This window comes from Thamnophis sirtalis, unplaced genomic scaffold (genome assembly GCF_051295495.1).
Source record: "Thamnophis sirtalis isolate CommonGarterSnake01/CBP01778 unplaced genomic scaffold, rThaSir2_p1.2 scaffold_2, whole genome shotgun sequence".
Taxonomy (NCBI): Eukaryota; Metazoa; Chordata; class Lepidosauria; order Squamata; family Natricidae; genus Thamnophis; species Thamnophis sirtalis.
This window is the reverse complement of record NW_028261382.1, coordinates 42,540,145-42,567,791: the sequence shown is the minus strand read 5'-3', so window position 1 is coordinate 42,567,791 and position 27,647 is coordinate 42,540,145. Positions and strand designations below refer to the sequence as shown.

General features: G+C 46.5%; 3 protein-coding genes across 4 annotated transcripts in view; 1 reads left to right on the top strand and 2 right to left on the bottom strand.

Moving 5' to 3' along the window:
* The window catches only part of PACS1 (phosphofurin acidic cluster sorting protein 1), an 86,964-nt gene extending 83,103 nt beyond the window's left edge, over positions 1 to 3,861 (bottom strand). Inside the window, exon 1 of the mRNA XM_087707663.1 lies at positions 3,418 to 3,861. Within this exon, the coding sequence (XP_087563789.1) occupies positions 3,418 to 3,788 (371 nt within the window). The 5' untranslated portion in view covers positions 3,789 to 3,861. The remainder of the gene's footprint in view (positions 1 to 3,417) is intronic.
* A 2,406-nt stretch (positions 3,862 to 6,267) lies between these two features.
* On the bottom strand, positions 6,268 to 10,584 carry UQCRQ (ubiquinol-cytochrome c reductase complex III subunit VII). Of its 2 annotated transcripts, none has more exons than XM_014075324.2 (3): positions 10,447 to 10,584; positions 8,582 to 8,746; positions 6,268 to 6,476 (listed from the first exon to the last, which is right to left on the bottom strand). In XM_014075324.2, the coding sequence occupies exons 2-3, from the start codon at positions 8,730 to 8,732 to the stop codon at positions 6,382 to 6,384; spliced, it is 246 nt and encodes an 81-aa protein (XP_013930799.2). In that variant the 5' UTR covers positions 8,733 to 8,746; positions 10,447 to 10,584; the 3' UTR covers positions 6,268 to 6,381. The 2 variants fall into 2 exon arrangements, with proteins under 2 accessions (XP_013930799.2, XP_087561284.1); XM_087705158.1 differs by having other exon boundaries at positions 10,442 to 10,541.
* A 104-nt stretch (positions 10,585 to 10,688) lies between these two features.
* NDUFS2 (NADH:ubiquinone oxidoreductase core subunit S2) lies at positions 10,689 to 27,061 on the top strand. Its single transcript, XM_087705157.1, has 14 exons — positions 10,689 to 10,790; positions 12,768 to 12,871; positions 13,329 to 13,516; positions 14,663 to 14,783; positions 16,143 to 16,255; positions 16,758 to 16,832; positions 17,190 to 17,267; positions 18,230 to 18,315; positions 19,455 to 19,574; positions 21,276 to 21,405; positions 24,053 to 24,148; positions 24,318 to 24,401; positions 25,849 to 25,906; positions 26,805 to 27,061. Exons 1-14 carry the CDS (start codon positions 10,705 to 10,707, stop codon positions 26,840 to 26,842), a joined length of 1,377 nt encoding a protein of 458 aa, XP_087561283.1. The 5' UTR covers positions 10,689 to 10,704; the 3' UTR covers positions 26,843 to 27,061.
* Positions 27,062 to 27,647: the final 586 nt, after the last annotated feature.

Sequence of the window (27,647 nt, the reverse complement as noted above, 5' to 3'; positions counted from 1 at the left end):
AAACAAGGACCACTAAATTCATAATTTTAAGATCCCACGGATCCAACTCATATGATTTTTTTAAAAAAAAGAGAAATAGTATTTAGCGCGTGATAAAAAAAATGAAAATAATTTTTCTGCAGGCCACCAAAACTTTCCACGGATCACCAGTTGGTGAACATTGGACTTCCACCTGCCTTTTAAGAAAGTGTGCCCGCACCGTTCAACTGTGTGAATCTGAATATCAAACCAAGGTTTCCGATTTTGGCACAAAAGCCGAAAAGAACGGAGCAAGCAAACCAGTTGAAGTGGAAGAGTAACTCGCCAGCTTCCCATGTGGGTCGGAAGTTGGTTTAAGCAAGAGAGGAGCGTTTCAGTAATGTGTTGGCAAGTGGGGGCCCTTCAATCTGAGGAAGTGCTTGCAAAGCGGAACCACGAGGCGGATTGAGTACACGATAACTTTGCATTCAGGGAGTATGTAGCTAACTTCAGCGTAGTATCCGAGGTGTAAATGCACCCCGAGTTTCAATTCGATTCGATTCAATTCAATTTATTAGACTTGTATGCCGCCCTATTCCCAAAGGGACTCAGGGTTTCAACAACTCAGATCATATTGTGGGGAAGGAAGGGGAACAACGTTGGCCTTGCTTAATAAGCACGGGGAGACCGACGACTCGATGCAAGATTAGAGGTAGTTCCTCGGCTTTACGACCACAACTGAGATCAGGATTTCCACCGCTGAGTGTAGTTTTGCCCAATTTTGCCACCGTTTTTGGGGCCAGTTAAGCGCATGTTTGATCCCCGCGAAAAATGACCCGCCGTAAATACACCTCAGTTTGCCAAGGGCCCAAATTTGGGGTTGTCTGAGGAGGCTGCGGCGGCCATAACCGTGAGGACTGTCCTATGTCACTTTTTTTCAGAGCTGTCGTAACTTCGGAGCTGAAGGAAAATCTGGTTTCAAAAAATTCACAAGCCAGCATCCCGCCAACGAGCACAAAACGGCCAAGCCATCTACGCAACCACATCCATGGGAGGCCTCAAAACCCTTCTCAAGCCACAAGATCTGTCGCACCATCGCTTCCCAAAGGGAGGGGCTTGCACACTTACACACGCACAACCAAGAAGGTATCGCTTTTCTCATTTTCGGTTGCTTTCAGAAGGCCCGAAGCCACATCTAGCAAAACACCCATCTTCCCACCTGTCCATCATCCACTCTCGGTGGCTCATGGTAGCAAAGTGTTGAAGATGGGTGGGTTTCCAACTCCCCAGATTTTATTATAGGGTGTTTTGTTAATTTATTTGATTCTTTTTTTTAAAGTTTTTTATCGTTTTTAAAAAGGGTTTTATGTCCTGTAAGATGCTTTGGGCAAATAGGCAGCAATATAAATTTAATAAACAAATACATACATACATACATACATACATACATACATACATACATACATACATACATACATACATACATACATACAGGGTCAATAGGCTGCAATATAATTCAATAAATAAATAATGGGCAAATAGGGGGCAATATAAATTCAATACATAAATAAATACACACACACATACACATACATAAAGGGCGAATAGGCTGCAATATAAATTCAATAAACAAATAAATTGCGAATAGGCAGTCATAAAAATTCAATAGATAAATAAATAATGGGGGAATAGGAGGCAATATAAATTCAATACATACATACATACATCAAGGGCGAATAGGGGGCAATATAAATCCAATAAATAAATAAGAATAAATGGTGAATAGGCGGCAATATAAATTCAATCAATCCATCAACAAATAATGGGTGGAATAGGCAGAAATATAAATTCAATAAATATAAATTCAATAAACTAGGGACACGGTGGCTCAGTGGCTAAGACGCTGAGCTTGTCGATCAGCGAGGAAGGGCAGTTTGGCGGTTCGAATCCCTAGTGCGGGTCTCCTGCGTGAGCAGGGGGGTTGGACTAGATGACCTCCAAGGTCCCTTCCCACTCTGTTATTGTTAACATGCCTTTGAATTCTTCCTACCGTCCTCTTCTTCCCCCCCCCTCCCCAAATCTATGGGAGGGGAGAGTCCAGGAGGAAGAGAGAAGGTTGGAGTGCATCACTACTTCATGCACCCTTCATCCCAGGTGTCGGAGAGGCTGGGGATGATGGGAAGGAGTCCAGGGGGGTCTTTAGGCAGAGGGAGATGATGGGAGATGGGTTGCTAACTCTAAGGTATGTTAGGTGGTTGGGGATGATGGGAGGTGGGACCCCCCTAGAAGGCTTTGGGTGGATGGGGATGAGGTCCTCGCGTGGCTGGGGATGATGGGAGGTGGGCTGCCCCTTTTAAGGGTCTTTGGGTGGATAGGAATGGGGCCAGGTGGGCCTCCACGCAGGGGTCCTTGGGCAGCTGGGGGTGATGGGAGCTGAGCCATCCCTCAAGGCGGCTTCCAAAAGCTGGGAATGATGGGAGGTGAGTTTACCATCCCAGTGTTCTTTAAACAGCTGGGGATGATGGGAGGTGGGCTGGAACCCAGACGATCTCTTCACAGCTGGGGATGATAGGAGTTAACCTGCCAGCCCAGTCTTCTTTTAAAAGCTGGGGATGATGGGAAGTGGGCTGGCACCCCAGAGGTCTCTCAACAGCTGGGGATGATGGAGTCCCCTGGAGCTGGGGATGATGGGAAGAGGTCTCTGGACAGCTGGGGAGATGAGCAGCCATCCCAGTGTCCTTTAACAGCTGGGAACGATGGGAAGGTGGACCTTCACCCTAGAGGTCTCTCAACCACTGGGGATGATGGGAGGTCAGCTGCCATCTAGTGTTCTTTTGACAGCTGGGGATGATGGGAAGAGTTCTTTTAACAGTTGGGGATGATGGGAGGTGGGCTGCCATCTAGTGTTCTTTTAACAGCTGGGGATGATGGGAACAGGTCTCTCAACCGCTGGGGATGATGGGAGGTGGACTGCCATCAAGTATTCTTTTAACAGCTGGGGATGATGGGAAGAGGTCTCTCAACCGCTGGGGATGATGGGAGGTGGGCTGCCATCAAGTGTTCTTTTGACAGCTGGGGATGATGGGAAGAGGTATCCAAACAGCTGGGGATGATGGGAGGTGGGCTGCCATCTAGTGTTCTTTTGACAGCTGGGGATGATGGGAAGAGTTCTTTTAACAGTTGGGGATGATGGGAGGTGGGCTGCCATCTAGTGTTCTTTTAACAGCTGGGGATGATGGGAAGAGGTCTCTCAACTGCTGGGGATGATGGGAAGTGGGCTGCCATCAAGTGTTCTTTTGACAGCTGGGGATGATGGGAAGAGGTCTCTGAACAGCTGGGGATGATGGGAGGTGAGCTGCCATCTAGTGTTCTTTTAACAGCTGGGGATGATGGGAAGAGGTACCAGAACAGCTGGGGATGATGGGAACAAGTGGCCCCCCTCCCCACCCAGCCCCTCACCTGGGGACGCAGCTGGGGGAGCTCCGGTCCACCTCCCAGGTGGCGTACAGGTTCATCTGCACGGGGCGACCCGAGGCCGCCGAGCCCGGCGGGGCCTGAGCAGCGGGGGGCGCCCCTCCTCCTCCTCCTCCGGGAGCCGAAGCCCCCAAGCCCGCCGAGGGCTGCGGGGGCTGCGGCGGCGACGAGGAGGGCTGCGGCAGCGGCGGTGGCACCGCCGGCGGGGCCAGCAGCTGGGGCATCCCGGTTAGCGCCGGGGACCCCGACGAAGGCTGCGGGGCCGAGGGCGGGGCGCAAGGCGCCGACTGGAGCAGCGAAGGGCCGGCCGCGGAGCCCCGGGGGCCGCCCAGCACCGACGCCCCTCGCTCCGACATGGTGCCGCTGCGCGCGCGGGACTCTCCGCCTTTCCCTCAGCCGCGCCGCGGCCAGACTGACAGACGGGGCGCGCGGACAGGCCCCGCCCCCTTTCGCCCGGCAGGCCCCGCCCACCCGACGCACGCACGCACGGAGAGGCCTTGCGTCGCCTGGCTTCCACACACAAACACCTCACTCTCTCTCTGGTCCTGTTTGCGCGCGCTCGGGGCGGGGCAGAAGGAATTGGGGTGTGGGGGAAGGCGGAGCTTCTCTTCTCGTCGCCCCGGCGTCGATTGGTCCGGCCGCACGCCCGTCAACTCCTTTTTGTTGTTGTTGATGTTGTTGTGGTTTAAATCCCCGCCCACTAGGGCGGGTTTTCCTACCTGACCCGCCTGGTTCTCCTTTGCGTCCGATTCTTAGAGAGGGGGAAAAGTTACGATTTCAGGGATGGGTAGAAAGAAGGGATAGAAATTGAAATGGATGGATGGATATACAAAGAGAGAGAGAGAGAGATACAGAAGGCAGGAAAGAAGGAAGAGACAGATGGATGAATGGACAGATACAGAAGGAAGGCAGAAAAGAAAGGAATAGATAGAAATTGAGATAGATAGATAGATAGATAGATAGATTAGATAGATAGATAGATAAATAGATAGATAGATATAGATACAGACAGACAGACAGACAGACAGAAGATATAGGTAAGTGGGGAGAGCTAAATAGAGAGAGAGAAATAGTGAGAGATACAGAAGGCAGGAAAGACGGAAGAGACGGATGAATGGACACATGACAGAAAAGAAAGGAATAGATAGAAATTGAGATAAATAGAGATATGTAAGTAGTGAGAGAGAGATAAAGAGAGATAGAGATAGGTAAGTAGAGAGAGAGATACAGAAGGCAGGAAAGAAGGAAGAGACAGATGGACGAATGGACAGATAGATACAGAAGGAAGGCAGAAAAGAAAGGAATAGATAGAAATTGAGATAGATACAGATAGATAGATAGATAGATAGATAGATAGATAGATAGATAGATAGATAGATAGAGATAGGTAAGTGGAGAGAGCTAAATAGAGAAATAGTGAGGGATACAGAAGGCAGGAAAGAAGGAAGAGACGGATGGACAGATGGCAGAAAAGGAATAGATAAAAATTGAGATAGAGATATGTAAGTAGAGAGATAAAGAGAGATAGGGATAGGTAAGTAGAGAGATAAGAGAGATACAGAAGGCAGATGGACGAATGGACAGATGGATAGATACAGAAGGCAGAAAAGAAAGGAATAGATAAAAATTGAGATAAGATACAGATAGATAGATAAGATAGATAAGATAGATAGATAGATAGATAGATAGATATAGGTAAGTGGAGAGAGCTAAATAGAGAGAAATGATGAGGGATACAGAAGGCAGGAAAGAAGGAAGAGATGGATGAATGGACAGATGGCAGAAAAGAAAGGAATAGATAGAAATGGAGATAGATAGAGATATGTAAGTAGTGTGAGAGAGATAAATAAAGAGAGATAAGAGAGAGAGAGATATACAGAAGGCAGGAAAGAAGGCAAAGACAGATGGACGAATGGACAGATGGATAGATCTGCCCATTCTGAAGGCAGGCAGAAAAGAAAGGAATATAGAAATTGAGATAGGTAGGTAGGTAAATCCACTTTCCTAATTATTCTTTTTAGGCCTCATTTTTTCCACAGTGAGCAATTTTTTTTTTACATAAATCCAGACCCTCACCGACGTACACACTCCCCCAAAATTGGGTGGGGTTATTTTACATTAAGATGAAAAAGTGGGGGGGGGGAGAGAACACACCAACAGACACTAAACATCTTTTGCCTTGTTTCCCAACAGGCAAATTGGCCCTTTTCTCCTGGGGGAGAAATTGAGGGGGAGCCCTCAATTTATTTCTTAAATTTATTTGACACCTGAAGGTTTTTTTTTTTAAATCTTGATTTTTGTAGAGGAGAGTGGTAAAGGACCATCCTTCCAATCATTTTTTTCCAGAAAGGCAAGGGATGGTTGAGGGCGGGTTGGTGTCAAAAGGTTAAAATGCTTCAGCACGATAAATTTAAAGTGCTCTCTGGATACTTTTGGTGCTCTCTGAGCTGGGTTCCTTTCTTGCAGACGTTTCGTGGCCCAACTAGGTAACATCATCAGTGCTACAAAGGAGTGGGGATTGTGGAGAGGAAGAGGAGAAGGGGACGAAGGAGGAGGAGTTGAAGGAGAAAATGGAAGAGGAGGAGAACTGCGGGGTCCTTGGTGCTCTCTGAACTAGGTGGCTTTCTAGCAGGCTTTTCATGACCCAACTAGGTAACTTCATCAGTGCTAGTGTCTCAACCCTGAGCTACAAATACTCTTTATTGATGGAATAATTTAAATGCTGGTGCTGTGAGGAAAGGATCCCCCACCCCTCCAGGTGTGGCTCAGCCCACAATGATATATTTATTTTCTTGTGCATCGCTGGACAAACCTTAAAAGACACACACCCGAGGATGGGACACAAAGAGGTTTATTGGATGCCAGTGTTCTTACGACTATGCGTCGTATCTTCGGAACCGAGAGGGGGGGAAAAAGCCGAGAGAAATGTTTTTCCCATAAATCTTCTTTTTACTCGTCGTTTTCATAGTCAGCCAGATTTTTTCTCTTCAACTTCTTATTGTAGTCGTTCGCCCAGGAATATACCATGTATGCAACGACAAATGCTTTAAAAAAAACACACACACACAAAACAGAAAGTTAGTTTAGGGTTGCACGCCCAATTTAGAAGGGAGCAAATCCAGTTTCTTATCACTTCCTACGGAATAGAGTTAGTCCTCAGCTTACGGCCATCCTTGAACCCTGGGCTTCTGTTGCTAAGCGAGGTACTTGTTCAGTGGGGGAACTCTACTTAAGCGGAGGAAGCCTAAAAGGCCATTAACTTGGTTTAAACAAGGTTCAAGTTGCCATTAAAAATCAAATTGCCCCCCCTGTGGGGAATGGGCCCCACGTTGGGAACCACTGATGCAGGGTCTCCTGCTTGGGCAGGGGGAGGATTGGACTAGATGACCTCCAAGGTGCCTTCCAACTCTGTTAACCTTGTTTCTATCTGCCGAAGCGGCCCAGCTGCTATTTTTGCATGCTTGCCACCAGCCAGGTTAATTCACATTTTCATGATATGTTTATTCATTGAATGGCTGCAGCGCTCATCTTCCTTGCTGTTTGTTTTATCAAGTTGCCAGGGAGAAGGATGGCGGGGGGGGAAAAAATGAGAGAATTAAAAATAATTCTGATTTTTATGCTGCTCTGGTGCGCCACCTACCGTTTTCTTACTGGAAACTTTTCTAACTAAATACATGAATTCTGAAGCTGAGACTTTGGGGAGGAAAAATTCAGAGAAGAGCAACTAAGATGAGCGAAGAAACTATAAACCAAAAGAAGAATGGCTGCAGGATTTGGGGTCTGGCTAGTCTAAAGAAAAGAAGAATTAGGGGCGACAGGATAGCAGCATTTCAGTATTTGAGGGGCTGCCACAAAGAAGAGGGAGTCAAATTATTCTCAAAAGTACCAGAAGGCAGGAGAAGAAACAATGGTTGGAAACTAATTGAGAGAGAGAAGCAACCGGGAGTTTTAAGGAGAAACTTCCTAACAGGGAGAACAATCAACCAATGGAAGGGCTTGCCTCCAGAAATCGACAACGCTCCAGCACTGGAGGTCTTTAAGAAGAGATTGGATAGTCATTCTACTCTACGCTATTAAATTAAACCCTAACCAATTTTGTTGTATTTAAGTACAATTACAATAAACGTAAACTGTAAATTATAAACTATAAATTTGTACCCTATGACTATCATTAAATGTTCTACCTTATGATTTGTGATGAACGTATCTTGTCTTTTTATGTACACTGCACCAAAGACAAATTCCTTGTGTGTCCCAAAACACTTGGCCAATAAAGAATTCTATTCTATTCTATTCTGTTCTATTTTGTATTCTATTCTTTTCTATTCCATTCTCTATTCTATTCTCTATTCTATTCTCTATTCTAATTCTATTCTCTATTCTATTCTCCAGTCTATTCTCTATTCTAATCTGTTCTCTATTCTAATTCTCTATTCTATTCTATTCTCCAGTCTATTCTATATTCTAATTCTATTCTATTCTCTATTCTAATTCTATTCTCTATTCTATTCTCCAGTCTATTCTCTATTCTAATCTGTTCTCTATTCTAATTCTATTTTCTATTCTCCAGTCTATTCTCTATTCTATTCTCTATTCTAATTCTATTCTATTCTTTATTCTATAATCTATTCTCTATTCTAATTCTATTCTCTATTCTAATTCTATTCCATTCGCTATTCTATTCTATTCTCTATTCTATTCTCTATTCTAAATCTATTCTATGCTCTATTCTAATTCTATTCTCTATTCTATTCTCTATTCTATTCTCCAGTCTATTCTCTATTCTAATCTGTTCTCTATTCTAATTCTATTTTCTATTCTATTCTCCAGTCTATTCTCTATTCTATTCTCTATTCTAGTTCTATTCTCTATTCTAATTCTATTCTATTCTTTATTCTATAATCTATTCTCTATTCTAATTCTATTCTATTCTCTATTCTAATTCTATTCTCTATTCTAATTCTATTCTTTATTCTCTATTCTAATTCTATTCTATTCTCTATTCTATTCTCTATTCTATTCTCTATTCTCTATTCTAATTCTATTCTCTATTCTAATTCTATTCTCTATTCTATTCTTTATTCTCTATTCTATTCTATACTTTAGAGGAATCCGTTAAAAAAACATTTCCCCCGCTCTCCCCACTTACGAGGCGTCACCCGAAAGAACGAGGAACTGAACCGTCTCCAAGTGTTTAAGATCCTGTGTGAGATGTTGGGAAATATTTTTTGTTCAAACGGAGACAGATAGTAGCTGACAACATGCCTTGTTTTCATCAGGTTCCCAAACTGTTTCCCCATCTTGGCAGATTGCTCTGTGTGGGGAAAAAAAAAGAGGACAGAATCCATTTTAATAAATAAAATAGGAAACAGAAAGGTCGGTTATATGTTTGTAAAGATAAGCATGTTATTGTGTGGTTGGAAAACCTGTTTGGGTTAGTTTAAAGCTTTGCGGGGTGGGGGGATAATCTTGGAAGAATAACATCTTAACAGAGTTGGAAGGGATCTTATAGGTCATCTAGACCAGTGGTCCCCAACCTTTTTATCGCCGTGGACCAGTCAGCCTTTGATAATTTTACCGTGGCCCGCTGAGCGCGCGCAGGGGTGGGGGGCGTTGTTCACGGTTTCGGTGGAATACGTCGATGACCAGCGCTAGTAGCGTAGCCTTGCGCAGGCGCAGTTCAGTATGGCTAGCGTAGATAGCGTAGCACAAACTGCGCCTACGCAAGGCTACGCTACTAGCGCTGTCTACGCTAGCCCTACGTAGCTGCGCAGGCGCTCTTAGGTTTTTTTCAGGAATCGGCCAGCGCTGAAGCGCTGAAAAGGAATGAGAAGGGCGGCGCTGGACACAGGGGGGCGGTGGGCCGCTGGTGACGTCAGAGTGCCACCAGCGGTCCAGTAACACCCCTTGTGCCAGTTAGCCCTAATTTGCATACAGAAAGAAACTATGGGCCCCGGCCGCTGCAGCGATCATGGCCCCCGGCCGCTGCAGCGATCATGGCCCCCGGCCGCTGCGCGGCCCAGTGCCAGGTACTCCACGGCCCGGCACCGGTCCGCGGACCGGGGGTTGGGGATCACTGATCTAGACTAAACCCCCCCCCCCTGCCTGTAACCCGCAAAGTATGAAGACTTTGGACCAGTCCCTAGGAAGGAGAAGGAAAGAATAAACCACTTCTGAAAATGCTGCCAGGAAAATTTCATAGGCTTCTCCAGAGAGCCACCAGGAATCAAGGCTGTCTTGAAAGCATTGACACGTAAAACATGCCCAGATTCGAGTCTACAGAAAAGAAGGAGTAGGGATAATGTAATCATATCTTCCAATATTTGAAGGGCTGCCCCAAAGAAGGAGCCAGCCTATTCTCCAAAAGCACCTGAAGACAAGAAGAAATGGGTGGAAACTAATCCAGGAGAGACGCAACCTGGAATTAAGGAGAAATTTCCTGACTGCGAGAACAATTAACCAGAAAAATTTCATAGGCTTCTCCATCACTAGAGTTTTTTTTTAAAGAAGAGATTGGGCAACCCTTTGTCTGAGATGGTAGAGGGTCTCCTGCCTGAGCAGGGGGATGGACTAGAGGACCTCCAAGGTGGCCCCTTCCAACGCTCCTTCCTTCCTTCCGCCCTCCCTCAATGGGGGCTTTCCAGAAGAGGTTGGACAGTCACTTGCCTGCAATGGTAGAGGGTCCCTTGCTTGAGCAGGGGGGTGGACTAGATGACCTCCAAGGTCCCTTCCCACACTGTTCTTCTTCATTCTAGCTCAACACCCACCCAGCCCCCTCCCCTGTTCAAGCGGGAAACCTCACTGAGCGCTTCTGCACCGGAGACTTGGCCAAACAATTTAATTCCAAGTCTATAAGGCGACCCCTGGTAGACTTTGGGCTCAGGACGGCCTACCTCGCAGGGTTGTTGTGGAGGGCCAAAAAAAAAAGAGCAAAGGAAGGGGAGGGGATGGACCTCCTGCAAAGGGAGGCGGCCAAATCTATTCAAGACTTAAAAATCAAGCATTCAACCTTACATTCCCGACACGCGAGACGCGTCCCGACGATCCTGCGCGAGAAGTCACCCTTTTCTCCTCCAGCTTCAACTGCCCTTATTTTCCGCTTCCGGTTTTTGACGTCACTTCCGCTTCGCAGGGGCGAAGCCACGAAGCCGGTTGAGGGCGAACGCTTTCACTCCTCAGCGCCCACACCCATTATGGCGGCGGCGGCGGCGGCGGGCCGGGCGTGGCCGAGGGCGCATGCGCGCGCAGGCGTTTGACGTCAGGCGTGGGAAGATGGCGGTGTTCGCGGCTCTGCGGAGGCTGCGGGCACCTTCAGGACCGTGGCTGTCCGGGAGGGCGCTGGGGACGGCCCCCAGCCGGTAATCTTCCCCTTTTCGACACCACTTGCAGGGAGAGGGTCCTATTTCTGGCAGAAAATCGCGGGGAAGGATGCTTGGGGGGGAAAAAAATTAAACCACCCTAGAGATGCATCAGGTTTCTAGTCCTCATAGAGGTCCCAATTGGACCTAGGAGTGTTTTTCCTCCCGGAAAGGCGGTTACAAAGGAAAGGAGGGCGCTCTGCATGCGCTCAGAGGCACGGGAGGCTGTTAACGCCCCATTGGTGCTTGGATTTTGGAGAAATTTTGCTGGGAGTGGGATGGGGGGGGGACCCTCAGGATTATGCTTGTTTTTGGCATAATCCTGGCAGGATGCAAGGGCTGTTTTTCGTAAAATGGGGAGGGCCGGCACTAAAAAGGCCCTGGTGCTCTCTTGATGTCATTAAGTGATGCATTGGCAGCAAAAATCTCATTTCTTTTGCCCCGGAAACTGACAGGGAGAGCCACGAATAGGGGTGACCTTAATGGATCCAGGGTGCAAAGTGTTGAAGATGGGTGGACTTCCAACTCCCCAGATTTCGTTATAGGGTGCTTTGTTAATTTGTTTGATTCTTTTTGTTAGCTTTTTATCATTTTTAAACGGGGTTTTATGCCCTGTAAGCCGCCTTGAGTCCCCATGGGCAAATAGGTGGCAATATAAATTTAATAAATACATACATACATACATACATACATACATACATACATACATACATACATACATACAGGATGAATAGGCTGAAATGTAATTCAATAAATAAATAATGGGCAAATAGGGGGCAATATAAATTATATACATACATACATATATGCATACATACATACATACAGGGTGAATAGGTGGCAATATAAATTCAGTCAATAAATAAATGGTGAATAGGTGTCAATAAAAATTCAATAAATAAATTTAACAATGGGTGAATAAGAGGCAACATAAATTCAATCAATAAATAAATGGTGAATAGGTGTCAATAAAAATTCAATAAATAAATTTAATAATGGGTGAATAGGAGGCAACATAAATTCAATAAATAAATAAATGGTGAATAGGTGTCAATAAAAATTCAATAAATTTAATGGGTGAATAGGGGGCAATATAAATTCAATAAATAAATAAATGGTGAATAGGTGTCAATAAAAATTCCATAAATAAATTTAATAATGGGTGAATAGGAGGCAACATAAATTCAATCAATAAATGGTGAATAGGTGTCAATAAAAATTCAATAAATTTAATAATGGGTGAATAGGAGGCAACATAAATTCAATAAATAAATAAATGGTGAATAGGTGTCAATAAAAATTCAATAAATAAATTTAATAATGGGTGAATAGGGGGCAATATAAATTCAATAAATAAATAAATGGTGAATAGGTATCAATAAAAATTCAATAAATTTAATAATGGGTGAATAGGAGGCAATATAAATTCAATAAATAAATAAATGGTGAATAGGTGTCAATAAAAATTCAATAAATAAATTTAATAATGGGTGAATAGGAGGCAATATAAATCCAATAAATAAATAAATTCCCCACCTAGGGACACGGTGGCTCAGTGGCTAAGATGCTGAGGTTGTCGATCAGAAATGTTGGCAGTTCGAATCCCTAGCGCCACTTAATGGAGTGAGCTCCCGTGACTTGTCCCAGATTCTGCCAACCTAGCAGTTCGAAAGCACATAAAAATATTGCAAGTAGAAAAATAGGAACCCCCTTTGGTGGGAAGGGAACAGCGTTCCGTGCGCCTTCGGGAGTTGAGTCATGACGGCCACATGACCACGGAGACGTCTTTGGACAGCGCTGGCTCTTCGGCTTTGAAACGGAGATGAGCAGCGCCCCCTGGAGTCGGGAACGACTAGCACAGATGTGCGAGGGGAACCTTTATCTTACTCTTACCGTATACATGTTGTTGCTTTTTTCTTTTTCGTTTCTTTTAAATGGCAAAGCATTTCATCCATTCTCCTTTTTCCCTTCTTCCAGAGGGCAACAATGGCAACCCGATACGAACTTTATGCAGCAGTTAGAAGGCGCCGTCATGTACCCCAGCAAAGTGTCGGAAAAATGGGTCCCTCCACCGTGGAACAGTGAGCATTTCTTCTGTGGTTGTGTTATGACGCAGGCAACGGGGGGAACCCACAGCTGCCAGTTCTTTAGCCAGTGTTGGTCTGCATTTGCATCCCGACAAACCGGGATGTCAAGTGGCTGGCTTTTGGGTCTAGAAAGCCAGGATTAGAACTCAGCGTCTCCTGGTGATTGGCCCAAAGTCGCCCAGCCAACTTTCGTGCCTAAGGCAGGACTAGAACTCACTGTCTCCTAGTGATTAGCCCAAAGTCACCCAATTGACATTCATGCCTAAGGCAGGACTAGAACTCACCGTCTCCTGGTGATTGGCCCAAAGTCACCCAGCCGGCTTCCGTGCCTAATAGAAAGACTAGAACTCCCTGCCTCCTGGGGATAGACTTGAGGTCACCCAGCTAGCTTTTATCTCTAAATTGGAATTACTCATCTCTTGAGTAATCTGGGATCTCTTTGCTCTCCCAGACAGGGATCCCATAGTCGGGAGAATGGCCAACATCACTCTCAACTTTGGGCCCCAACATCCTGCCGCCCACGGGGTCCTGCGCCTAGTCATGGTGCTGAATGGGGAGAACGTCAGGAAGTGTGACCCCCATATCGGCTTGCTTCACCGGGGGACGGAGAAACTGATCGAATATAAGACCTACCTCCAGGTAAGAAACGGGTAAAGGGGCACCCCATATCTCTCTCCCGTACAGCCCACAATCACTCCCAAGCGATTATCACAAGGGGCCTCCTGTAGCTCCTCCTTCTTTCTCCTCCTTCCTTCCTTCCTCTCTTCTCTCCTCCTCTTTCTCCTTCTCTCCTTTCTCCTCCTCATCTTCCTCCTCTTCTTTCTCTTCCTCCTTCCCTACTTCCTCCCTCTCTACTTCTTCCTCTTCCTCTTTCTTCCTTCTCGTCTTTCTCCTTCTCTCCTTTCTCCTCCTCTTCATCTTCCTCCTCTTCTTTCTCCTCTTACTTCTCAACCTCCTTCTCTTCCTCTCTTTCCTCCTCTTCTTTCTCCTTCTCTCCTTTCTCCTCTTCCTCCTTCCTCCTCTTCTTCCTTTTCTCTCCTTTCGCCTCCTCTTCTTCATCTTCCTCCTCTTTCTCTTCCTCCTCTACTTCCTCCCTCTCTACTTCTTCCTCTTCCTCTCTTTCCTCCTCTTCTTTCTCCTCCTCTCCTTTCTCCTCCTCTTCTTCCTCCTCTTCCTCCTTTTCCTCTCTTTCCTCCTCTTCTTTCTCCTTCTCTCCTTTCTCCCCCTCTTCCTTCTCTTATTTCTCTTCCTCCTTCTCTACTTCCTCCCTCTACTTCCTCTTCCTCCTCTTCCTCTCTTTCCTCCTCTTCTTTCTCCTTCTCTCCTTTCTCCCTCTCTTTTCTCCTCCTCTTCCCCTTCCTCCTCTTCCTCCTCTTTTTCCTCCTCCTCCTACTTTGTTAAATATATATACTGTGGGGTAAGACACCCCTAACAGCCCTCGGAGTGTGTGTTCTGTTAAGATACAGCCTGTTGTGCCTTCAAATGGCTTTTACTGTACTACCGTAAAATGGCTTCTACTGTACAGCGCCGTGGAGTTGCCGTGGTAACGGCTTTACAATACTCCGCAAGGGGGCTCCCTCTGGTGACTTTGCAGGTCATCTAGTCCAACCTCCGGTAGAGAAGAAAAGGACATAAATAATTAAATCCAAACCCAAAACACAGCCCAGCTTGTGCACTTGAACTCGGATTTACAGCTCAGAAGCTGTCGCAGGCCGAATCTTGAAAGCCTGACGGGATCCCGAACCTTAAAAGGATCTCTCTGTTTGTTTGTTTTTCCTGCCTCAGGCCCTGCCGTATTTTGACCGACTAGATTACGTCTCCATGATGTGCAATGAGCAGGCCTATGCTCTGGCTGTCGAGAAACTGCTGAATATCCAAGTGCCCATCAGAGCTCAATGGATACGAGGTGATTTAAATCCATATATATATATATAAAAATGGCTCTGTGTGTGCCTGTGCGCACGCACGCACCAAGAAATCCTCAACTTAATAGCAATAGCAATAGCAGTTAGACTTATATACTGCTTCATAGGCCTTTCAGCCCTCTCTAAGCGGTTTACAGAGTCAGCATATTGCCCCCAACAACAATCCGGGTCCTCATTTTACCCACCTCGGAAGGATGGAAGGCTGAGTTCAACCCTGAGCCGGTGAGATTTGAACAGCCGAACTGCAGAACTGCAGTCAGCTGAAGTAGCCTGCAGTATTGCATTTAACCATTGCGCCACCTCGGCTCTTAACAAGCATTTTGTTTAGCGACTGAAGTTTTTTCAGCACTGGGAAAAAAGGGACGTAAGATTTTTCCCCACTTACGGCGTGGTCGATCAAAACCAATCGAATTGATTTTGCAATCAAAACCCAGACGCCGGGGCAACCGGCTCACATTTACGACGGTCGCAGCGTCCTGGGATGTGTGTCACGCAATGGCGGGTTAACATTTTTATTATATTTATTATAATATATTTATTACATTTAATATTTCCAAGGAATGAGGTCCCAAACGGTCATAAGACACATTTAAGGACCACAATTGAGCCCAAAATGTCTGTGGTTAAGTGAAACATTTGTCCAGTGTGTTTTGCTCCATTTTACGACCTTTCTTGCCACCGTTGTTAAGTGAATCACTGCAGTGGTTAAGTTAATAACCCGGTCGCTAAGCGAATCGGGCTTCCCCAGTGACTTAGCTCGTCAGAAGGTTGCAAAGGGGGGTCTCGAGACCTTGAGACACAACAACGGTCGTTAAGCACGAACCAAAGCATTTGAATTTTGATCACCTAACCATGGGGGATGCCACAGAGGTCGTAACTTGTGAAAAAACGGTCGGAAAGCACTTTTTCCAGTGCCCGTCGTCACTTTCAAGCGTCCCTAAACAATCTGTTGTAAGTCAAGGATGACCTGTAGATCACCATCATCTTCCTCTTCTTTTTAACGACCCCATAATCCCTTGAGGGGTGGAGTCTGGGCAACGGAATGGAGCTAGCAGAGTGTTGGAATGGCCCGATGCCCTTCCTGTTGCCAGAGCGGAGTTTTGTTCTGCAGATCTATTCTCATTGAGCCCGGAGCGAGGAATATCTGCCTGTACCTCTGATCGAACTCGCCAGCCTCCTGGTTGTGAGGCCAGAGCTCCGCCTCTAGGCCACCACAACAATCTCAAGGACGACCTGTGGATGCCCATTGGCAATCCCCGATGAATTTTAATCCTGTAACCGTGGGGACGAAGCAATGTCCGTAAGCCATTCAGAAGCTAACACAGGTTTTTGCTTCCTAGTTCTCTTCGGAGAAATCACGCGGCTGTTGAATCACATCATGGCCATCACCACACACGCCCTGGATGTTGGGGCCATGACCCCCTTCTTCTGGATGTTTGAGGAGAGAGAAAAGGTAAAATCTACACACACACACACACACACACACACACACACACACACACACACACCTACTGGATTCAGCTCCCGAATCTACTTTAGGGACGCTATGTGATCCAGTAGGCTGCACTGCTAAATCCGGGCTCCGTTTAGAAGCCACAAACTGCTGAGCAAGAGGGAAAGGATAGAGGGCGGGCTTGTGAACCAGACCGCTAAATCCCAGGGGTGGGATTCAGCCCGTTCGGATTGGCGCAGAGGAACCGGTTGCTCCGACGATCAGCTGGGGAGCGAACCGACGATCAGCTGCTCCCATCCGCCTCTGCGCTCGACTTACCTATACCCTCTCGGCTGATTCGCGCGGCAGAGTAACGCGGAAGGTTAAGTTTTGGGAAAGCTGCGCGAGCCACGAAATCAACGCAGCGGCTTCTACTGTACTGCCGTAAAATGGCTTCTGCCGTACAGCGCAGTGGAGCTGCCGGCAGGATCCTACCACTGGCTAAACCGCCGTCTCTCTGCAGATGTTTGAATTCTACGAGCGAGTATCCGGAGCACGAATGCACGCCGCTTACATCCGTCCGGGAGGCGTACACCAAGTAAGGAAGGCATTGGGGATACGGGCATGGGGGGGCGCAGGCCGGAGTTCGCAACCCCACAGCTTGGTGCCTTTGAAGCGTGATTTTTGACGACGGTGATCAGGGGTTTTATTCTTCCAACTTGACCACTTTTTAAACGGGCTGGGGGGGAATTCGGGGTGTTGGAAGTCCGCCCTTCTTCAAACGGTCAAGCTGGGAAAAGAGCGGTGACGGTTTAAGGACGTGTCCGTGCTCCCCCAGTTCTCAGTGGCCGTTGCAGAAAGTCCAGAGTCGATCTGGGAGTGAGATTTGTGGGTGGCGGGATGTCTACGTTCGATCTAGGATTAAATTTTTACATACGTTATTCCCAACGCTCAGGATATGCCGCTGGGATTGATGGACGACATCTACGAATTCGTGAAGAATTTTTCCGCCCGGGTGGACGAGGTGGAGGAGGTGAGGCTGCTTCGGCAGTGGGAGGTTGGGGAGGGCGTTGGAGATTTTGGGAAGATTTGGGGGGTGATGGGGGGGAAAGACAGTGGGAGATTTGGGGGTGATGGGAAGATGGGAGATTTGGGGAAGATTTGGGGGTGATGGGAAGATGGGAGATTTTGGGAAGATTGGGGGGGGTGATGGAAATTTGGGGAAGATTGGGGGGGTAATGGGAGGAAGACAGTGGGAGATTTTGGGAAGATTTGGGGGGTGATGGGAAGATGGGAGATTTTGGGAAGATTTGGGGGGGTGATGGAAATTTTGGGAAGATTTGGGGGGTGATGGGAAGACAGTGGGAAATTTGGGGAAGATTTGGGGGGTGATGGAAATTTGGGGAAGATTTGGGGGTGATGGGAAGAGAGTGGGAGATTTTGGAAAGATGTGGGAAGATGGGAGATTTTGGGAAGATTTGGGGGGGTGATGGAAATTTTGGGAAGATTTGGGAGGTGATGGAAATTTGGGGAAGATTTGGGAGGTGATGGGAAGACAGTGGGAAATTTTGGGAAGATTTGGGGGGTGATGGAAATTTGGGGAAGATTTGGAGGCTGATGGGAAGAGAGTGGGAGATTTTGGAAAGATGTGGGGGGTGGGAGATTTGGGGAAGATTTGGGGGGTGATGGGAAGATGGGAGATTTGGGGTAGGAGATTTGGGGAAAATTTGGAGAGGGTGATGGGAAGAGAGTAGGAAATTTTGGGAAGATTTAGGGGGTGATGGGAAATTTTGGGAAGATTTGGGGGTGATGGGAAGACGGGGAGATTTGGGGAAGATTTGGGGTGGGGTGGGTGGAAGATGCCCTTCATTCTAAGGGACCCAGCGTAGGATGTTGCAAGATGCTCAGCCATTTGAAGACAAAAAACTACTTTTCTTTCCTTTTCCCCTTTATCTAACCATGTTAAGCATCTTCTAAGAATGATTGTTTGTACAGATGCTGACCAACAACCGGATTTGGAGAAACCGCCTAATCGATATTGGGGTGATCTCCGCGGAAGATGCCCAGAATTGTGGTTTTAGGTAACATTTGGGCTTTCTCCTCCTCTTCCTCCCCCAGCACCATCCTTGGATTCTCCTAGATCTTGTTCATCCTATTTCAAACAAAGGTAGTCTTGGATTACTTAGTGACGGCTGAAACACACAACGGCGTTGAAAACAATTGACCTGTGACTGTTGTCCCCATGACCGTTGTTACATCATCCCCAGGGTGATCAAAATCCAGGCGTTTGTGTCAGGATTCCGACAGATGCCCTAATTAAATCATGAGCCTCGAGCCAAGCTTAAAAAGAAATCCAGTTATTTATTAGGGAGCAAGAGAAGCCAGCTCTGACCGCACGTAATTTACAGCCCATTTATGACCCTGTTTCCCAGGGTGTGTCATAAATCACATTTGAGCAATTTCCCGGGTTGTAGAGATCACTCCCCTCTGGCCCGCTGTGGGTAACCCTGGGATATAGCCTTGAGAAAGGTATGTCTGGAATATGCTTCTATTTGTGCCTGCCGCTCCCGTCAATTTCCCATCCCCTCCCTCTCGAGTTGTGGCAACTAGAGAGGGAGGGCCAGGGCTTGACAGTTTGGTCAACTGACTCCTATTTATGACGATTGCAGTGTCTCGAGATCACGTGACCCCCTTTTGCGACCTTCGGACGAGCCGAGTCAGTGGGGGAAGCCAGATTCAATTAATAACTCTGTTATTAACTTATCAAGCTCAGGGACTCCTTTCGCAACTGTAGCAAGAAAGATCGTAAAACAGGGCCCAACTCCCTTAGCAGCTGTCTCACTTAACAACATACATTTTGGGCTCCATTGCTGTCGTTAAGTGGAGAACTACCGTATTTTTCGGAGTATAAGACGCACCTAGCTTTTGGTCAGGAAAACGAGGGAGGGAGAAGAAATCTGCTTGTGCCTCCCAGCAATTTGCCTCCTTGCAGCGAACAGCAAACAGCACAGACAATTTTCACTCTTTTAGGGGGGAAAAGGTGCATCTTATACTCTGAAAAATACGGTACCTGTACAGCCGAGGGCTCAGCAGCCTCTTATCTATTTGCTCTTTAGGCAGCGTCTCTTCCCCTCGTCCTACATACCCCATGGCATACTTCCCTCCCCATGGTGAAAGGCTGTTGATCGGTTTCTTGTTTCCCCTCCCGCTCCCCCACCAGCGGCGTGATGCTTCGTGGATCCGGGATCCAGTGGGATCTTCGCAAAACCCAGCCTTACGACGCCTACGACCAGGTGGAGTTTGACGTGCCGATCGGATCGAGGGGAGACTGTTACGACAGGTATGGCTGCAGTTGGGGGAAACGCCCCTTGCCTCTCCTGTCCCCGGAGTCTCCCGCCATAGATAGGTAGTCCTCGGCTTACAACGGCTCATATGGCGACCCGTTCAAAGTTACAACGGCACTGGGAAAAAAATGGGACTTAGTCACGTGATCCAAATTCAGACGCTTGGCAATTGACTCATAGTTATGACGGTCGCGTGATCCCGCTTTTGCGGCCACCTGACAGGCAAAGACAATGGGGAAGCCAGGCTCACTTAACGACGACTGCAGGGATTCCCTGAACCACTGCGACAAGAAAAGTTGTGAAACAGGGCAAAGCTCCCTTAAGAAGTGTCCCACTTAACGACAGAAATGTCGGGCTCCACAGGGGACTCTCAAAGTGACCGCTTTGCTTCTTTCAAAGCCTAGTGCTTCTCAACTTGCGAATGAACTGGGGAGAGGGAGGGGGAAATGGAATTCGCAGACCGGGAGAGCTTGGAAACCATCAAGGTCTCCCCACTGAAGGTGCTGTGAGAGAGACGGCCTGTTCCCATAACAAAAGAACATCTCGTAATTGGAGATGGGGAGAAGGGGAATGCTATTGTTTTAAGTAGGCAAGCATTTGCGCGGGGGGGAAAGAGCCGAGGTGGCGCAGTGGTTAGGGTGCAGTACTGCAGGCCACTTCAGCTGACTGCTATCTGCAGTCCGGCGGTTCAAATCTCACCGGCTCAAGGTTGACTCAGCCTTCCATCCTTCCGAGGTGGGTGAAATGAGGACCCAGACTGTGGGGGTGATATGCTGACTCTGTAAAACCGCTTAGAGAGGGCTGAAAGCCCTATGAAGCGGTATATAAGTCTAACTGCTATTGCTAGATAGATAGATGATGATAGATAGATAGATAGATAGATAGATAGATGATAGATAGATAGATAGATGATAGATAGATAGATGATAGATAGATAGATAGATGATAGATAGATAGATAGATAGATAGATAGATAGATAGATAGATAGATAGATAGATAGATAGATAGATAGATGATAGATAGATAGAGATAGATAGATGATAGATAGATAGATAGATAGATAGATAGATGATAGATAGATAGATAGATAGATAGATAGATAGATAGATAGATAGATAGATAGATAGATAGATAGATAGAAATAGATGATAGATAGATAGATAGATAGATAGATAGATAGATAGATAGATAGATGATAGATAGATAGATAGATAGATGATTGATTGATAGATAGAGATGATAGATATAGATGATAGATAGATAGATAGATAGATAGATATAGATGATAGATAGATAGATAGATAGATAGATAGATAGATAGATAGATAGATAGATATGATAGATAGATAGATAGATAGATAGATAGATAGATAGATAGATAGATAGATAGATAGATAGATAGATAGATAGATAGATAGATAGATAGATAGATAGATAGATATAGGACCCGGATTGTTGTTGGGGGCAATATGCTGACTCTCTGTAAACCGCTTAGAGAGGCCTGAAAGCCCTATGAAGCGGTATATAAGTCTTAACTGCTATTGCTAAAACCAGAGCTGGTTTCGTTTCTTCAGTCCCAACATGGTGTATCCAATAAAAGTTTTGCTTTTCGGAATTCCAATTCTCCCGAGAGGATTTGCTTGCTTTTTGTGTTCAGTACTTGGGACACTCACCTGTCTTCCCTCCTGCCCCACAGGTACCTCTGCCGCATCGAAGAGATGCGCCAGTCGCTCCGCATCATCTTACAGGCCCTGAACAAGATGCCGGAAGGAGAGATCAAAGTGGATGATGCCAAGGTGTCGCCTCCTAAGAGGGCGGAGATGAAGGTAGAGTTGAGTCTCCTGGAAGATCTTGGCCCACCCCCAACCCTTGCTGGGGAAAAGACCAGGCAGGAATCCCAACCAGATAGCAACAGCCCTTAAGGCTTATATTCCGCTTCACGGTGCTTTTACAGCCGTCTCTAAGCGGTTTACAGAGTCAGCTTCTTGCCCCCCCCCCCCAACAATCTGGGTCCTCCTTTTACCCACCTCGGAAGGACGGAAGGCTGAGTCAACCTTGAGCCTGTCAGAATCGAACTCCTGGCAGTGGGCAGAGGGAAGGAAGGAAGGAAGGAAGGAAGGAAGGAAGGAAGGAAGGAAGGAAGGAAGGAAAAGACTAAGAAAAGAAAAAGAAAGAAAGACAGACATACAGATAGCAACAGCCCTTAGACTTATATACCGCTTCACAGTGCTTTTACAGCCCTGTTTAAGCGGTTTACAGAGTCAGCCTCTTGTCCCCAACAATCTGGGTCCTCGTTTTACCCACCTCGGAAGGACGGAAGGCTGAGTCAACCTTGAGCCATTCAGAATCGAATCTTTCTTTTCTTCCTTCCTTCCTTCCCTCCCTCCTTCTTCCTTCCTTCCTACCCTCCTTCTTTTCTTCCTTCCTTCCTTCCCTTAAAAGGTTTTTAGGAAGAAATTGGACAAACATTTGTCTGAAATAGGGTCTTCTGCTTCAGAAGGGGTTGGACTAGAAGACCTCCAAGGTCCCTTCCAACTGTCCTTCCTTCCTTCCTTCCTTCCTTCCTTCCTCCCTTCCTCCCTCCCTTTTCCTTCCCTCCCTCCTTCCCTCCCTCCTTCCCTCCCTTCTCCATCACTGGGGGTTTTCAAGAAGAGATTGTCTGTAATGGGTCTCTTAATTGAGCAGAGGGTTGGACTAGAAGACCTCCAAGGTCCCTTCTAACTCTGTTCTTTCTTCCTCCCTCCCTCCAATCTATCACTCAATCCTCCCCTTCCTTCCTTCCTTCCTTCCTTCCTTCCTTCCTTCCTTCCTTCCTTCCTTCCTTCCTCCCTCCCTCCCTCCCTCCCTCCCTCCTTCCCTTTCTCCCTCCTTCCCTTCTCCATCACTGGGGGTTTTCAAGAAGAGATTGTCTGTAATGGGTCTCTTAATTGAGCAGAGGGTTGGACTAGAAGACCTCCAAGGTCCCTTCTAACTCTGTTCTTTCTTCCTCCCTCCCTCCAATCTATCACTCAATCCTCCCCTTCCTTCCTTCCTTCCTTCCTTCCTTCCTCCCTCCCTCCCTCCCTCCCTCCCTCCCTCCCTCCCTCTTTCCCTTTCTCCTTCCCTTCTCCATCACTGGGGGTTTTCAAGAAGAGATTGTCTGTAATGGGTCTCTTAATTGAGCAGAGGGTTGGACTAGAAGACCTCCAAGGTCCCTTCTAACTCTGTTCTTTCTTCCTCCCTCCCTCCAATCTATCACTCAATCCTCCCCTTCCTTCCTTCCTTCCTTCCTTCCTTCCTTCCTTCCTTCCTTCCTTCCTCCCTCCCTCCCTCCCTCCCTCCTTCCCTTTCTCCCTCCTTCCCTTCTCCATCACTGGGGGTTTTCAAGAAGAGATTGTCTGTAATGGGTCTCTTAATTGAGCAGGGGGTTGGACTAGAAGACCTCCAAGGTCCCTTCTAACTCTGTTCTTTCTTCCTCCCTCCCTCCAATCTATCACTCACTCCTCCCCTTCCTTCCTTCCTTCCTTCCTTCCTCCCTCCCTCCCTCCCTCCCTCCCTCCTTCCCTTTCTCCCTCCTTCCCTTCTCCATCACTGGGGATTTTCAAGAAGAGATTGTCTGTAATGGGTCTCTTAATTGAGCAGAGGGTTGGACTAGAAGACCTCCAAGGTCCCTTCTAACTCTGTTCTTTCTTTCTTCCTCCCTCCCTCCAATCTATCACTCAATCCTCCCCTTCCTTCCTTCCTTCCTTCTTTCCTTCCTCCCTCCCTCCCTCCCTCCCTCCTTCCCTTTCTCCCTCCTTCCCTTCTCCATCACTGGGGGTTTTCAAGAAGAGATTGTCTGTAATGGGTCTCTTAATTGAGCAGGGGGTTGGACTAGAAGACCTCCAAGGTCCCTTCTAACTCTGTTCTTTCTTCCTCCCTCCCTCCAATCTATCACTCAATCCTCCCCTTCCTTCCTCCCTCCCTCCTTCCCTTTCTCCCTCCTTCCCTTCTCCATCACTGGAGGTTTTCAAGAAGAGATTGTCTGTAATGGGTCTCTTAATTGAGCAGGGGGTTGGACTAGAAGACCTCCAAGGTCCCTTCTAACTCTGTTCTTTCTTTCTTCCTCGCTCCCTCCAATCTATCACTCAATCCTCCCCTTCCTTCCTTCCTTCCTTCCTCACTCACTCACTCACTCACTCACTCACTGGGGGTTTTCAAGAAGAGTTTGAACAACTATTTGTGTGAAACAGCATAGGGTTTCCTGCTTGAGCAAGGGGTTGGACTAGAAGACCTCCACGGTCCCTTCCAACTCTGTCCGTTCTCCCTCCCTCCCTGTTTCCTTCCCAATGAAAAGGTTGCTTGGATGAGTAACGAAATGTCTGGGCTTTAATAAACTTCGCTCCACAGCTGCCACGGTTTCACCTTCTGAGCTGCTCCCTAGTTAGGCTAAACCAGCATTAAACCACGAAGCAGCCGGCGGTGACGCGAAACCTTTCTTTCCCCTCTTCTTAGTCATCCATGGAGGCGCTGATCCATCATTTCAAACTTTACACCGAGGGATATCAAGTGCCTCCGGGGGCCACCTACACAGCCATCGAGGCTCCGAAGGTAAAGGCTGAATTTGTGTACCACACATGGTGGGGACGTGGCTGCGTGGATCCAAAGCCTCACCCCTATGACGGGGACGCCCGCAAAGCGAAAACCCACCCCTGTCTGGACTCAGAAATGGTCATTTCAATGAGTTGAACTCCTTCTGGCTTTACTTCCTCGGTTGCAGGGTGAATTCGGTGTCTACCTGGTCTCTGACGGAAGCAGCCGTCCATATCGGTGCAAGATCAAAGCACCTGGCTTTGCACACTTGGTAAGAGAGAGTTAACACCTCGACGTGTCCATGAGGTCAGGAGGGAAAGACAGGTAGTCCTCGAACTTAGGACCACAAGGCGGCCTTTCTGCTGATGAGCGAGACAGTGAAGTGAGCATGCCCTGCGTTTAGAAACTAGTTATTTGGCAGCTCGCCAAGCGAGATAAGGTTCGTGTGGATAAACATTCCTTGGAAAGATGGTTTGCTAAGCCTGGTGGACTGTGAACGAAAGGAATTTCTCGCACCTTCCTTTCCCCCCAGCACGCGTCATAAGCACCAGCCCAGTTGCCAAGTGTCCGGATTTTGATCGGGGGTCCACAGGAGTGCTACAACGGTCACAAGTGTGAAAAAAATGGCCACAAGTCACTTTTTTCAGTACTGTTGTGAATTCAAGCAGTCTGTTCTGACCCAGAACCTTCCTTAGAAAGCAAGAACCAGCGTCTGGGTCCCTGCAAAACCCCTTTTATTTACACGCCTGTGAATCTAAATCTTTATCTATATCTATCTATCTATCTATCTAGATAGATAGATAGATAGATAGATAGATAGATAGATAGATAGATAGATAGATAGATAGATAGATGATAGATGATAGATAGATAGATAGATAGATAATAGATAGATAGATAGATAGATAGATAGATGATAGATAGATAGATAGATAGATAGATGATAGATAGATAGATAGATAGATAGATAGATAGATAGATAGATAATAGATAGATAGATAGATAGATGATAGATAGATAGATAGATAGATAGATGATAGATAGATAGATAGATAGATAGATAGATAGATAGATAGATAGATAGATAGATAGATAAGAGGGCAGGTAGATAGATGGATAGATAATGATAGGATAGATATGTAAGATAGTAGGTAGATTGATTGATTGATTTAAAATAGGGTAGGGAGAGAGAGAGAGAGAGAAGAGGATTAAGTAGGTAGATGGATAGATAATGATAGGAAAGATACGTAGGATAGGCAGGTAGGTATATAAATAGGAGATAGATAGAAAGATATAAAATAGGGTAAAATGATAGATAGATGATAGATAGATAGCTAGCTAGATAGATAATAGATAGATGATAGATAGATAGATAGATAGATAGATAGATAGATAGATAGATAGATGATAGATAGATAGATAGATAGATAGATAGATAGATGATAGATAGATAGATAGATAGATAGATAGATAGATAGATAGATAGATAGATAGATAGATGATAGATAGATAGATAGATAGATAGATAGATAGATAGATAGATAGATGATAGATAGATGATAGATAGATAGATAGATAGATAGATAGATAGATAGATAGATAGATAGATAGATGAGTTTAATTGTTCCTCCTGGCTTAGAATATCCAGAGCCCCTAAACCCAGGGATCTTCTTTTCCAACAGCCTTTCCCTTAAATCTTCCTCCTTCCTTCTTTGCAGGCATCTTTGGATAAAATGTCCAAGGGCCACATGCTTGCGGATGTGGTAGCCATCATTGGTAAGTATCTACCGTGCTTCCCCGAAAATAAGACAGGGCCTTATTTTCTTTTGACCCCTGAAATAAGTGCTGGGCCTTATTTTCAGGAAGGTCTTACTATTTTGGGGGTGCAGGAAGCGGCGAGCGGGGTCACCTCGTGGCTGCTGCTGTGTTGCAATATTTTCGGGGGAGGGCTTATTTTAGCGCATGCTTTCAAACGAAAATTAGTCTTATTTTTTGGGGGGAAAGAGGGTATGTTTCTAGGGGAAAACAATTTAATTGAGTTTATTTTAATTTGGTGCCAGCCGACTTCCGATGAGGCTGGGTATGCTCACAATAGACCAAAAAGAATTTAAACATTCAATACGGTTTCAGAGCAAACAGCCCCCCCCCCTTCAACTTTGCACTAACCATAATTTGTTTCACCAAAGCTGAGTGAGCGACTGCGGGCTGCTTTCTTAAACCAGGGTTACAAAACCGTCCCAGAATCCCCCAGCCAGCATGCTTTAAGAGGGGAGGACTTCAACTCCCAGAATCCCCCAGCCAGAATGCTTTAAGAAGGGTGGACTTCAACTCCCAGAATCCCCCAGCCAGCATGCTTTAAGATGGGTGGACTTCAACTCCCAGAATCCCCCAGCCAGCAAGCTTTAAGATGGGTGGACTTCAACTCCCAGAATCCCCCAGCCAGCATGGTATGACTAAGCCACCCTCCAAAATCAGCCACCGGATGCAAAGAAGGCCACATTTTCTTCCCTGAATCCTGGATTGAGCGGGAGGGGACCGCTGAATCCCTGTTTTCCCGCTCCCATCTGCCACGCCAGCCAGGGATGATGGGGATGGGAACTCCTAACCCATAGCCACTTCCCAACTTCGCAGGTCATGCGAAACGTAGTTTATTTTCGTGTCTTTTCTCTTTCAGGCACCCAGGATATTGTCTTTGGTGAAGTGGACAGATAGATCAGCGTCCGGGGCGGGGAGGGGGCAGAGACAGGATAGGAATCCACCCCTCGATCTGGACGCCGTCTCTCCCCACCCCAAGGAATCTTGGCTCAGCATCCTACTGCTCTTTGTTTTGTGTGTGTGTGTTTGTGTGTCTGTTTTTGTTGTAATCCGGTGCTGGGACACCAGGCCAGGATGAGCAAACAAGATAATAAAACCGATCTGCCAAAATAGAAATGGCTTCTCCGTGAGAAATCGTTGCCCAATTTCCGCATTTCCCCCCCTTGTGTTTTCATCCTAGCCTCATCCAGATCCCCCTTCTTTCCATCCACAGGGGGTAACGTTTCCAAGTTTTCCCACAACAAACGTGGTTTGTGGTTGTTTCAGTTCTCGGGCGCGGCAAAAAGGGATGTCCGACTTAAATTGCCAAATTTGGGCTCCTTAAATCCCGCAGACCATTCATATGATCTGGGTGGGCGTGGCAAGGTGGGCATGTGACTGGGTGGGCGTGGCCAGCTCAATGTCACTCACATCAAGGGGCGCCTTGCTAGCCTCTACTCGGTAGGTAGGTAGATAGAGAGAGAGAGAGAGAGAGAGAGAGAGAGAGAAATAGATAGATGATAAATAGATAGATAGATAGATAGATAGATAGATAGATAGATAGATAGATAGATAGATAGATAGATAGATAGATGATAGATAGAAATAGATAGATGATAGACAGATGATAGGTAGGTAGGTAGGTAGGTAGGTAGGTAGGTAGATGATAAATACATAGATAGAGATAGATGATAGATAGATAGATGATAGATAGATAGATAGA

Excerpts from the sequence above, each read along its gene's own strand:
- UQCRQ (XM_014075324.2), bottom strand. The coding sequence starts at position 8,732 with ATGGGGAAACAGTTTGGGAACCTGATGAAAACAAGGCATGTTGTCAGC. Across the intron at positions 6,477-8,581 it reads GTTCTTTCGGGTGACGCCTC|CATTTGTCGTTGCATACATG; the intron begins GTAAGTGGGGAG and ends TTTTTTTTAAAG.
- NDUFS2 (XM_087705157.1), top strand. The coding sequence starts at position 10,705 with ATGGCGGTGTTCGCGGCTCTGCGGAGGCTGCGGGCACCTTCAGGACCG. Across the intron at positions 12,872-13,328 it reads GGTCCCTCCACCGTGGAACA|ACAGGGATCCCATAGTCGGG; the intron begins GTGAGCATTTCT and ends TTGCTCTCCCAG. Across the intron at positions 21,406-24,052 it reads CTAAGAGGGCGGAGATGAAG|TCATCCATGGAGGCGCTGAT; the intron begins GTAGAGTTGAGT and ends CCCTCTTCTTAG.